This window comes from Tupaia chinensis, unplaced genomic scaffold (genome assembly GCF_000334495.1).
Source record: "Tupaia chinensis unplaced genomic scaffold, TupChi_1.0 Scaffold144899_1, whole genome shotgun sequence".
Lineage (NCBI taxonomy): Eukaryota > Metazoa > Chordata > Mammalia > Scandentia > Tupaiidae > Tupaia > Tupaia belangeri.
Window position 1 is genome coordinate 4,503,946 of NW_006204759.1, and position 13,314 is coordinate 4,517,259.

At 45.4% G+C, this 13,314-nt stretch overlaps 1 protein-coding gene across 1 annotated transcript in view; it reads right to left on the reverse strand.

Annotated features, from left to right (window-relative positions):
- Positions 1-13,314, reverse strand: part of ANKFY1 (ankyrin repeat and FYVE domain containing 1) — a 118,640-nt gene that overhangs the window by 32,104 nt on the left and 73,222 nt on the right. The window contains exons 8-10 of the mRNA XM_006167603.2: positions 4,074-4,278; positions 1,316-1,384; positions 905-1,104 (exon numbers count right to left, since the gene is read on the reverse strand). Coding sequence (XP_006167665.1) covers positions 905-1,104; positions 1,316-1,384; positions 4,074-4,278 — 474 coding nt within the window. The remainder of the gene's footprint in view (positions 1-904; positions 1,105-1,315; positions 1,385-4,073; positions 4,279-13,314) is intronic.

The following is a 13,314-nucleotide window of genomic DNA, read 5'->3' on the forward strand; positions in this document are numbered from 1 at the left end:
CTCTGGGGGGTGATTTCTCACTTTCTGTATCTCTGTCACTCTCTGTCTGGCTCACATGCCCTATAGCCAAAATAAACCTCTCCAAAAAAAAAAAAAAAAGATAATAATAATAAAATTAAATAAATAATTCTTTTTACAAAAATGAAATACAGATGTAGACATAAGAAACCAGTCTAGGGACCAGCAGTTAGCGTAATGGCTATATCGCTGGACTCCCACGTAGTCAACCGTGGTTCACATCCTGGACCCGGTGGTTTAAAACTCACACTGGGCGTGTGTGCGTGTGTGCCCAAGATCCCGAGAGGAGAATGGAGGAGAAGGGATTGCGGCGTGACCATCCCCCCTGGGGGGTGATTTCTCGCTTTCGGTCTCTCTCTGTCTGTCTGGCGAGCGCATGCGCCCTATAGCAAAAACCTCTCCAAAAAAAAAAGAAACCAGTCTCTCACTCTTTCAACTCAATTTTGGTTTTATAGACATTTTTCATAAAAATGTTGTATGTTAACAAATAAGGGGTTATTACTGTCATTAAATTAAATACAGCTTTTAAGTTTTTTCTTAGTTTTAATTTCTGATATGGTAAATATCAGACATGTAATTCACCTGAACGAAAGTTATTTAGGATATAGTTTTTAAGAGGGTAAAGGGTATTCTGAGTCCAAAAAGTCTGAAAATCACTGCCCTGAATAAACATAGAAGTGTTTAAGCTTGAAAGATTTCACTGATGTCTGGCTCAAGTGTTAGAAGCACTGAATTAAAAAAAAAAAAAAAAATCAACCCAGGCTTTCGCTGTCTTTTAAGTTAAGTACAAAGTAATTCCCACGAAGGTAAGACACCTGCTTTCTGAAGTTTGGTAACAGCACTCCACGTTACTTCGGGGAGCCTCTGCGGGATCGCGGGGCTTTACCTGACACCGTATCCGGTGCGTCGGTGTTGCTGCCCCGCTGGATGAGTCTGGCCGCAAAGCTGTTCTCATCAAATGACGTCCCGTTGGCCACAGGGAGTTCCTCAAAGGGGTTGACGGACTGGTCGGAAGACACGGTGATGTACTGCACTGCGAGCCACAGAGCCGGACTGCCCTCGTGGTCTTTCAGCTCTAAGTCTAACCTGAAATAAGGAGCATGTGAACGGCAAACAGAATCTGCCTCCAGCGATCTGCTGCCAGCAGCCTCGTTCTCTTTATACTTTTCGGATAACAACATTTTATTTGACATTTAATCATTACAACTTAGGACATTAAAAAATAATTTAAAGCACATTCTCACTCACGATCCCCCCCTCGCGGCCGTTCTGCGTCTCTCTGCGTCTCCCTACGTACTGTTTACACTGCAGCAGCTGATTGAACACATATTCGTTCCTGGCCATGATGGACAAGTGTAAAGGAGTCCTGCAAGGTGAAGAAGAAGAGGTGTCAGTTCAGGACAGCCCCAATGTTCAGGACAACTCACAGCAGGAGACAACAAGAACCGTAGGCAGAACTGCCATCCACAAAAAACACTCCGCATTTCTGCAACAATTTTCCAAAACTGTGACCAAGCTCTGAAACAGGAAAATGGATTTGCTTATATATTACCATTTATGCAGTGGCCAGAAAGGACAGGACTCGATAAAAAGAGAAAATATGAAATACTTTCCAATCCAACAGTGTCCCTTACTGAATGTGTATACACTAGTTCTTACTTTGTTTTCAGTGAGAGTTTTTGCCAGAGGTCTATTCTCCTCCACCAATTCTGAAAAGACGATTTTTCTTCCCCATAATTTTGTTATACTCAAACACAGAGTAGCAATAGGTACAACTGATAAAAGGAGCATTTAACCCCACTTCCCTGATGTTATTTTTACATTTTATTACTTATTTATTTAAAGGGTTTTTTTTGTCATAGAATCTGTGTGCTCACCAGAGAGAGAGTGAGAAGAAAAGCAAGAAATCACCGTCCACAGGGGAGATGGCCAGGCCACAATCCCTACTCCATTCTCCTCCTGGGATTTCTGGGCACACATGCCCACCTGCCCAGTGTGAGTTTTCAAGACCCCAGGTCTAGGAAACAAACCGTGTTCAGTCATGTGGGAGCAAGCACTACACCACCTCACCACCTGCTGGCCTCACTGCTGTTAGTTAGCACTCAAACGCCCTGAAGGAAACCATCGCTGCAGAGAACAAGGCCACTGAGGCTGGCATTTACTGCAGATGGACAGTCTGACAGACTTTGCTGCAGTGGTGGGGAAAAAAAATACTAAAGAACCATTTAGGGAGGAAAGGATGCATTTAAATTTTTTTTTTAAATTTATTTATTCATTTACTTTAATTTGACTGGAGAGAGAGACACAGAGAAAGAGAGGGAAGGAGAGAAAGTAAGCCGTCAGGTCCAGGACTTGAACCATGGTCAACAATGTGGGAATGTCCAATGCCTTAACCAGCACACCACCTGCTGGTCCCAAGACACAATTATTTTTGGGAAATCAGGTAATAATCACATGATACAGTTTATGGAGACCTAACTCATTGAAGTACTTTATCCCATCACACAGATCCATTTTCCCACTCAGACAACCAAACTCCACAGAAATCTTTTTTCTTTTCTTTTTTTTTTCTTAAATGAGATTTTTGCTATAGGGCACATGTGCTTGCTGGAGAGACGGAAAGAGACAGAGAAATAGAAAGCCAGAAATCACTCCCTGCAGGGGGGATGGCCACACCGCAATACCTTCTCTTCCATTCTCATCTTGGGATTTTAAGCATGCACATATGCCCAGAGTGAATTTTAAGTCACTGGGTCCGGGACTTGAACCATGGTCAACTATATGTGAGTCCAGCGACATAATCATTACGCCATCTGCTGGTCCCCAGAAATCTTTTCTTTATGAGAGGTTTAAAGGTGTAAGATAATGCACTGTTCCCATGTGGTTGGTGCTTGAGGCAGCTTAACCACCTTCAGAGTTACCCAAACTGCAGTCCCAAGGACAAGAAGCCCTTTCCTAAATTCTAAACCACAAGGAATCCTTAACTAAATATTTCTGGGAAGAGACCAGCAGCAGTGTAATGGTTACGTTGCTGGACTCCTATAAGACCACCTGTGGTTCAAGTCCCAGGTCTGGTGGCTTGGAACTCATGCTAGGCACATGTGTGTGCATGCCCAAAATCCGGAGAGGAGGATGGAGGAGAAGGTATTGTGGCATGGCCAACCCTCAGCAGGTGATTTCTTGCTTTCTGTCTCTCTGTCTCTCCAGCAAGCACACATGCCCTATAGCAAAAATCTCTAAAACAAATAAACTAAATAAGTATTTCTGGGAATAGGAAAAAAAAACCAAACACAATAAAAACTGTCTGATATGCAAAGGGCTGTGCTAAGTAGCAGTCTGTGAAGGTAGCAAGCTGTGCACAGAAAGTGAGAGCACTGGTCAGCTGGTGGCATGGAGGTTAAGGTGCTGGATCTCACATAGTCAACTTCATGGTTCAAATCCTGGACCCAGTAGCTTAAAAATCATGACAGGAGCATGTGCGTGCGTGCCCAAAATCCTGAGAGGAGAACAGAGGAGAAGAGATTGCAGCATGGTCATACCCCCGGGGGTGATTTCTCACTTTCCCTCCCCTCTCTCTCTACCTCTGTCTGGAGAGTGCATATACCCTATAGCAAAACCTAAAAAAAGAAAAGAAGAAAAAAGAAAGAGTATTTACAAGAAGTCAGAATTGGATTTATTAGAGAGAATTTTCTAAAGACTAGCCTTCGTAAATAAAACAGACTGCCTTGAGTTAGCGCGTACTTCTCCTTTGAACCACCCTAGCAACTCTAAGGAGGGCTCCCTCGGAGGAGCTGGGCTAGATGACCACTCTGGTTCCTCCCAATATGAAGATGACAGACCCTGCTTAGAGGCCCAAGGACTTCAGTTACCCAGGATAGAAATGTTTTCCCCGAACGCCTCTGGCCTTAGCTATGACACTCATTTGCAGAGTGTCAAATCAATATTTGTGACATCAGTAAAAATCAGACGGAACAATGCCAGGCTATAAAGCACCTGAAGTCCTCGTGTGCCCATTACCAACCGTGGGGGAGTGGCCTGTCTGCTCTCCGACGTACCTGCCCTTGCTGTCCTGCATGTTGGGGTTGGCGCCGGCCTGCAGGAGCGCCTCTGCAATCTGCGCCATCTCCGACATCACATCCGCCGAGTGCTTCTTTGAACTGTACAACGCCACGAGGTGCAGAGGTGTCTCCTGGGCACCCAGCGTTGCAGCGTTGACCAGGGCTCCATTCTTAATGAGGAAAGTGGCGGCAAAGAGGTCTCCTTGAAAGGGAAGAATAGAAGAAATGGTAACAGATGACAACACCGGGGGCAATGCTGTCTTAAAAGGCAGCAGTCAGTAACTGCAGTCAGTGAAGAGGGACAACTCGGCATGTCTGAAGGAGCCTTTGGAGGCCTGTAAGCAGAAAATCATGGAGTGTCATGGAGCTACATTCTTTAATTTAAAACGCTTTGTTTGATTTTCTGACTACCTGTCATCACCTGCCCTTCCTCTTCAACTCAGTATTTCTTCACTGTTGAAGAAATACCAGACTGGGACCAGCAGTTAGTGTAATGGCTATGTCGCTGAACTCTCATGTAGTCGACCATGGTTCAAGTCCTGGACCTGGTGGCTTAAACTCACGCCGGGCGTGTGTGCATGCGTGCCCAAGATTCTGAGAGGAGAATGGAGGAGAAGGGATTGCAGCGTGGCCATCCCCCCCGGGGGGGTGTGTGATTTCTTGCTTTCTATATCTCTCTCTCTCTTTCTGGGGAGCGCAGGTGCCCTACAACAAAAAACAAACAAACAAAAAACAAACAAAAAAAGAAACACCAGACTGTGGTGAGCATGTGGCGTGGTGGTTAAGGTGCTGGACTCTGACATGGTTGACTGCAGTTCAAGTCCTGGACCCAGCAGCCCTGACACTCACACCGGACACATGTGTGTATGTACCCCAAATCTCAGGGGGTTTCTCTAGGAAGTGTAATTCAGTGGGCCTAGGCCTAAAGCATGAAAATTCACCTGTGAGCTAGAACAAAGTCCTTTAGGTATGCAATGGAGGAGAAGGGATTGTGGCATGGCCATACCCCAGGAGGATGATTTTTCACTGTCCTCACTGTCTTTGTCTCTCTGTGAAGCGTGTGTGCCCCATAACAAAAAGACAAAAACCAAACAACAAAAAAGATCGTGCTTCTATCCGTCAGATAACTCCTCTGATCATCCCTCAAAAAGGGCTCCTCCTACCACAATGTACCTGTCCCCCATTTCCTGAGCACGGTCTGTACCTAAGCAACACTTACCCACTATCTGTAGGAATCGTGTTCAGGGTCCTGGTCAGAGTAAGCTCATGTCCAGTCTTTTTAATATTATAAAGATTCTCTTCTTTTTAGTTTTATAATCTCAGTAGATACAAACAAAAAGTCCCTTTTAAAAAACATTTATTTATTCATTTATCTATTTGTTGTGATTTTCTTTTCTTTTTTTTGAGAGAAAGATTTCTGCTATAGGGCATGTGCCAGAGAGACAGAGACAGAAAGGGAGAAATCACCCCCTAGGGGATGATCACACTGGGATCCCCTCTCCTCCAGTCCCCTCTCGGGATTTTGGGCATGCATGCACAAGTGTCTGGCATGACCAGGTCCAGGACTTGAACTGTGGTCGACTACGTGAGAGTCAAGTGACATAACCTTTACGTCATCTGTTGGTCCCTCTTTGTTGCGATTCCCAGCCGCTGGGTCCAGGACTCTGTGGCTGTCCAAGGAGGAATTCAGCACCTTAATCACCACAGCACTTGCTGCTCCATGAACAGTAAGCCTTAGCGAGACGTTCACAACTGAGTACTGGAACGAAGACTCTGTATGCCTTACTATTTACAAAGACTTCACAAAGCGAATTAACTGCTTATAAAAACACAAGTTCTGGGGACCAGCAGATGGTGTAATGGCTATGTCGCTGGACTCCCATGTAGGCGACCAAGGTTCAAGTCCCAGACCCGAAGGCTTAAACTCATGCCAGGCCCGTGTGTACGTGCCTAAAGATCCTGAGAGGAGAACAGAGGAGAAGGGACTGTGGCGTGGCCATCCCCCCAGAGGGTGATTTCTTGTTTTCTGTCTCTTTCTGGTGAGCGCACGCGCCCTATAGCAAAAACCTCTCCAAAAAAAATTTTTTTTAAATTCAGGCTGGGCCTATGTGTTTGTGTGCCCAAAATCCTGAGAGGAGAATGGAGGAGACGGGATTGCATCATGGCCATCCCCCCGGGGGGTGATTTCTCCCTTTGCCTCTCTGTCTCTCAGGTGAGCGCACATACCCTATAGCAAAAATCTCTCTAAAAAAATAAAACTAAAAAATAAAGAGTTACCAGAAATTGAAAATTAACAATGTTTGCACATGAAAAGAAAGCCAGTCCAGAGGGTAACATAAGCTAGAAGGAAAAGACAACTACATTAAAAGAGCATCAAAATGGAGGGAATAGAAAGCATCAAAAGCACCATCCATACAGTTCCTGTCCAGAAGAAAATGTACAATACACTGAGGCAGATTTCGATCAAAATCAGTTAACATGGGTTGAGTGTGGTGGCACAGTGCAAATGCAATGCTCTGAGATGCTGAGGCCATATGGAGGGTCCTGGGTTTGTGCCCCGGTGTGTCCCTGAACATGTCAGGTCCACACATATATGCCTGTGATCCCGGCTGGCTGGGTAAGACCATGGCGTGAGACCCTGCTGGGGGTGCTTGTCTCGCTCTCTCTCTCCCTCTCTTTCTCTGTCTCCTACCTGACCCCCTGACCTTACCCTGACACTCTCTCTCATGGAAGAAATAAACTTGAAAAAATATTTCAAAGGGACCAGCAGTTAGCGTAATGGCTATGTCACTGGACTCCCACGTAGTCGACCGTGGTTCGAGTCCCGGACCCGGCGGCTTAAACTCACGCTGGGTATATGTGCGTGCATGCCCAAGAGCCTGAGAGGAGAATGGAGGAGAAGGGATTGTGGCGTGGCCATCCCCCCTGGGGGTGATTTCTTGCTTTCTGTCTCTATGTCTCTGTCAGCCTGTCTGGCCAGTGCACGCACCCCACAGGAAAAACCTCTCCAAAAAAAAAAAAAATTCCAAAAAAGTTAAAAACTGCTGCTTAATGGGACTAGTAGATAGTGTAAAGATTACGTCGCTAGACTCCCACGTAGTTGACTGTGGTTTGAGTCTTGGACCTGGTGGCTTAAAACTCACACCAGATGCGTGTGTGTGCATGCCCAAAATCCCAAGAGGAGAATGGAGGAGAAGGGATTGTGGCGTGGCCATCCCCCCTGGGGGTGATTTCTTGCTTTCTGTCTCTTTCTTTCTCTCTCTGTCTCTCTGGCAGGCACACACCCTATAATAAAAATTTCTCTTAAAAAACAAAACAAAACAAAAATCTGCTGTTTATACGGAAACTATTTGAATACATGTTTTGTATGGATTTTTATTCACTTTTCAAACACGCTACTAAAGAGTGCCCCCCAGCTGCCAAGCAAGCATTTGTAGCTTGCACAGGGCAGAAGGGGTCAAAAGCTTAGTGTCGTGACCCGTTTCAAAATAAAGTATCTTGAAAAAACAAACAAACAAAACCGCTGTTTAAAACTTTCAATGATTTCTCACTTTTCCTCTCTCTGTCTCTCCCAGGAGAGCACACATGCCTTATGGTTAAAAAATTTTATGGTAAAAATCTTAAAACCAAACCAAAACAAAAAAACACTTTGTTACCTCATCCAATCCCAAGAGGAGAATGGAGGAGAAAGGACTGAGGGGGATAGCCATCCCTGAGGGGGTGACTTCTCACCTTCCTTCTCTCTCTCTTCCTCTCTCTCTTTATCTCTATCTCTGGTAAGTGTGTGTGTCCTGTGGCAAAAAGTTAAAAAAAAAAAAAAGTTAATATTGAAAAAAAATGCACATGCCTTTTTCCCCAAGGCAGCTTCCTGACGGAGTTCGACTTGGTGACCGGCTAGCACACTTACTCCGTGAGCTCACATGGCTCCAGTAGGTGGCATCACTTTCAAACTTACTACAGGAGCGCTCTGTCTACGAGACCCACGGACTGACAGTGGTTACTATGGTGAAAAGGTACTGGAAGAAGTAGAACTAGGTTTTCACGACGGCAAGGGTCTATCTAATCAAACACCGGAGATGGCCGCCTTCCTCTGGCTAGAATGTCTGCCTCCTGTGGACCCACCCACAGACACTAGCCCTTTCCTTCTTCAAACTGAGTAGTGTACCTGGTTAGGAGGGCGATCATGGACTACATAGTTTACGGAGTCTAACGAGGGTGAGAACTAGACCTCTATGTCATCACAAGAAAGACCAAGTAAGGTGAACAGTGGAATTTAAGAGTGTTACTCAATATAATCATTTCGGTGGGTCAATAGACTGACAGCTCCAGCTGAAGGAGGAAGAAGCAAAAGCATTCCTTCAGGAACGGACCTGCTTCAGGGAGTCCAACCAAGGGCAAGGTTGAGCTCCGGGCTGACCCTACCAGTTGACTGGCAGGTACGGTGCTAGGTGCACTCAACACTGTTTCTCATTCTCCAATAGCCCAGTAACACCCCAGCATGACGCTTCGCACACGAGGAAAAGCAGAACCAGAGTAGAGCAGTCAGGTGACTTGTCCAAGGCCACAAAGTAAACGGATGAGCCAGGACTCAGACCTTGACACTTCCAGATGCCAAGGCTGTACTCTGTCCGCTGTACCTTGCCAAACTCTCTAAAGCTAGCACAGCAACGTTTATTTAGCCATACGGTAACCTACTCGCTCAAGGCAACTGATAAACTCAGAACGGAAGACTAAGTCATCCGAAAAGAAGCATCAGAAATGGGTCACCAGCACTTGGCAATTCTTGAGCTAAGTGATCACCAAGATATTTTTTCATGGAACATAAGAATTTAACTCCCTAAGAAGAAACATAATTCTCAGATTGTTTTTTTAGTAACAAGTGTATCTGTTTCCAAAATAAACATCCCAGACGCTCAGCAGTGTGGGAAAGAATAATTCCCTCTGTGGTGGAAACTCCCCACTGAACGCACGCCCGGCGCCAAGCACCAGAGGGCTCCGCACGGCACAGAGTGCGGCTTGGGAAAAACGCATCTGCTCTCGACACAACACACTCCAAGGACTTCCCACCTATTGATGAGCAAAATTTTCCTCTTGACCAGCCAGCATGCTCAACACATGGCTTACGGTGATATTTACATTAAAACACTTGCCCGAAAAGTTCCAAGTCACAGCTGCAATGGAACTACTGAAGTAATGAATTCTATCAACGAGGCGTGACTCGTACATGGCAAAGTACAGCGGAGACGATAATGTAGGAAAACACCCCCAGAAGGGTACAACACGCATGAGTAAGATATGATAAAACCAGTACAGTGTGTCTTTGATGTCCACACACAACAACAAAAAAGTAGCCACGGCAAAGCATGTCATCAAATCGACTATTCCCCTAGAAAACTGAGGCAGCTTTGACATTTTTAAAAGTTTTATTCCATACTGGAACTCTATCTGTATACAGATTCTCACTTGGTCAAAAATTACCATTGCAAAGTACTCAGGCAGGATCCATTTGGAACATATGATTTAATAATGCCATGGGGGGGGGAATAAAACACTAGTACTCCTCCACCCCCAAAGTTAATTCATTAAGATATTCTGATCTCTTGGGACCAGCAGATGGGGTAATGGTAATGTTGTTGGACTCCCAAATGGCTGACCGGAGCCTGAGTCCTGGACTCAGTGGCTTTAAACTCATTCTGGCCATGTGTGCATGCATAGCCCAGATCCCGAGAGAATGGAGAAGAAGGGACCGTGGCATGGCCATCCCCTCAGCCCGGGAGATGATTTCTCACTTTCTGTCTCTCTGGTGAGTGCATGCTCCCTATAGCAAAAATCTCTCAAAAAAAAAAAAAAGTTTTGATCTCAAGTCTATCATTCAACAGTCTTCCCACTACTGAAAATACACTTAAAATATAGCTATAGGGACCAGCAGTTAGCATAATGGCTATGTCGCTGGACTCCCATATAGTCGACTATGGTTTGCGTCCCAGACCCTGCAGCTTAAACTCACACCAGGCGGGTATGTGTGCATGCCCAAGATCCCAAGAGGAGAATGGAAAAGAAGGGATTGTGGTGTGGCCATCCCCCCTGGGGGGTGATTTCTCGTTTTCTGTCTCTCTGTCTCTTTCTGGCGAGCGCACATGCCCTATAGCAAAAACCTCTCCAAAAAAAGAGAAAAAAAAACCCAAAAACCTATAATTCCAGGTAACTTTCCTAGAACAAAATGAAACATTTCTCTCCTCATAAAAGTTCAGTCTGTGAAGGTGAAAACCCTGAATCCAGGGAACCAGCAATTAGCGTAACGGCTATGTCGCTGGACTCCCACGTAGTCGACCGGTGGTTCGCGTCCCGAACCTGGTGACTTAAAACTCACGCCGGGCGCGTGTGCGTGCATGCCCAAGATCCCGAGAGGAGAATGAAGGAGAAGGGATTACAGCGTGACCATCCCCCCTGGGAGGTGATTTCTCGCTTTCTGTCTCTATGTCTCTCTCTGTCTGTCTGGCGAGCGCATGCACTCTATAGCAAAAAAAAAAAAACAAAAAACCCTGAATCCATAAAATATTCATGGTTTTGATCTTATTATCAATTCTAAGATATGAAAGTTAATGTCTTCTTAGCACAACTCCTGGAGAAAATGATACAGGGAAAAAACAAGTTTACCAACTGCTTACAAGTAAGAGGTACTTTCTGGGCCAGCAGATGGCATAGTGGATAAGGCGCTGGACTCCCACATGGCCAACTGTGGTTTGAGTCCCAGATCCCACGGCTTGAAAATCATGCCAGACACACATGCATGCCCAAAATTAACAGAACAGAATGGAGGAGAAGGAATTGTGGTGTGGCCATCCCTGTTGGGAGCAATTTCTCACTTTCCCTCTCTCTTGCTCTCTGGCGTGCACACGTGTTCTATGGCAAAAAAACACACACACACAACAACAACAACAACAACAACAAACCAAACCAAACCAAACAAAAATCTAAAAAAAGAAAAAAAACCCAAAAAAAAAATAATAACGGGAGGAGGGCAACAGGTGGCAGAATGGTTACATCACTGAACTCCCATGTAGTTGATCGTGATTCAAGTTCTGACCCAGAGGCTTAAAACTCACGCCAGGCACATGAGTCCATGCGCGCCCAAAATCCCAAGAGGAAAATGAAGGAGACAGGATTGTGGTGTGGCCCTCCTCCCTGGGGAGTGATTTCTCACTTTCTGTCTCTCTGTCTCTTCGGTAAGCACACATACCGTATAGCAAAAAAATCTTTCTCTCTCTCTCTCTCAAAAAAAGAGAGAGCGAGAGAGAGAGAAAAAAAGTAGAACAATGTGATTATCAGAAATATTAAAATTATGTATTTGGTTCACATCCTAATTCTATTGACAGTATAGGTCCAGTTATTTAGGGAAAAGGAGCATTATGGTAATGATAGATCTGTAGTTCTTCCTTTCTTCAGAAGTCAGAAAAGAAACAGACAAGGCCCTTGGGGCTCGCACGTGCCATGGTGGTTAGGGGCGCTGGACTCCCACATGGCCGACCATGGTTTGAATCCTGGACCTGGTGGCATGCTTTCTTACTTTCCTCACTCTTGCTCTCTTGCTCTGTCCCTCTATGGTCTAAATAAATAAATAAATAAAGCTAAATAAAACAATTAAAAAGAAACAGATGAGGCCCAGCCTCTGTGTCACACTCAGTAGCTAACTCGACTGCTGGAAGCCATATGACTGGTTGCAGGTTCAGATCCCTGGCCTGGCTGATCTGAAACACTAGGGGCCCGTGCATGCATGTGTGTGAACATACCTGCTCAAGAGCCGAAGCTGGAGGGCTGGGGAAAGGGGATTGTGACATGACCATACCCCGATAGGGGTGCCTCTCTCTCCCCTTGTCTCTTTCTCTCTCGTGCATGCTCAAAACTGTTAAGTTTGGAAGGAAGACTGATTACAGGAAGTCCTTATCGACAAGGGTGACTAAAACACCTGAAAGATCTGCACATGCTCCTTCCTGAAAAGCTCATAGGACAGGAAGACTGCATATCTTGAGTTAGGTTAAGACACTATCTAATCAAACTGTAATTCTCAGCAATCCGACCCAGTTACTTAACAGGTGATTTTTCTAGTTGCAACCAGAGTGTTTTCACTCTACAAACAGCTCTTCGCTGTTTGTTTGATGATAAGACCATATACCTGGAATCCACACAAAATTCCTAACGTGATTTTACCCAATAGTTTCTGGTCTTTCATCAGAATCCTGAAGCGGCAGCAGCAGAATTGACAGACTGAGGTTTCATCATCCTGTCCTCCCCGGCTGCCTTCCTTTGCCCACCTTTACCCCTGGGAAGGTGCTGGAGCAGAAGGAGGGCTCAGGAGGGCAATACTGAGGAGGAGGCGCCAGCTGGGGTCTGGGTAATCCACAAACTGGATTATCTGCACTCTGCACATACATAAGCAGGTGGCCTATATGCAGACAGGATGTACTGGGATGAGCCAGGGGGATCAGGTCAACAGGTGTGTACGAGGGGGTAGGGCCGTCTACTTACCTCCCCACCTGCTTATCTCCCACGCGGAACATTAATTCAATTGCTCACTCATTCTTTAAATCAGCTGTATATATTGAGCCGCCAGAAAAGTCACAGCGTATTTTACAATGCAAAAATTTGCCATGACTTTTTTTCTTTCTTTCTTTTTTTTTTTTTAGAGAGTTTTTTTGCTAAAGGGCAAAAAAACTCTCTGGATACACAGAGAGAGATAGAGAGCGATAAATCACCCCCCAGGCAGGATGGCCATGCCGCAACCCCTTCTCCTCCATTTTCCTCTGGGGACTTTGGGCACACACACACACACACACACACACACACACACATGCCTGGAGTGAGTTTTAAGCCACCAGGTCTGGGACTTGAACTGTGGTCAACTAAGTGGGAGTCCAGCAACCTAACCATTATGCCATGTGCTGGTCCCTGTCATGACTTTTCTAATGACCCAATAATATGAATAGTATTTAGCATTATTATTTTTTCAAAGGTTTTTGTCATAGGGTGTGTGCACTTGCCAGAGAGAGGCAGACAACAGGAAAGTGAGAAATCATCCCCCCGGGGGGAGATGGCCATGTTGCAATCCCTTCTTCTCTCAAGATTTTGGGCATGCATGCCCATGTACCCAACATGATTTTCAAGTTGTCAGGTCCAGGACTTGAACCATGGTCAGCCATGTGAGAATCCAGCATCTTAACTACAATGCCACCTGCTGGCC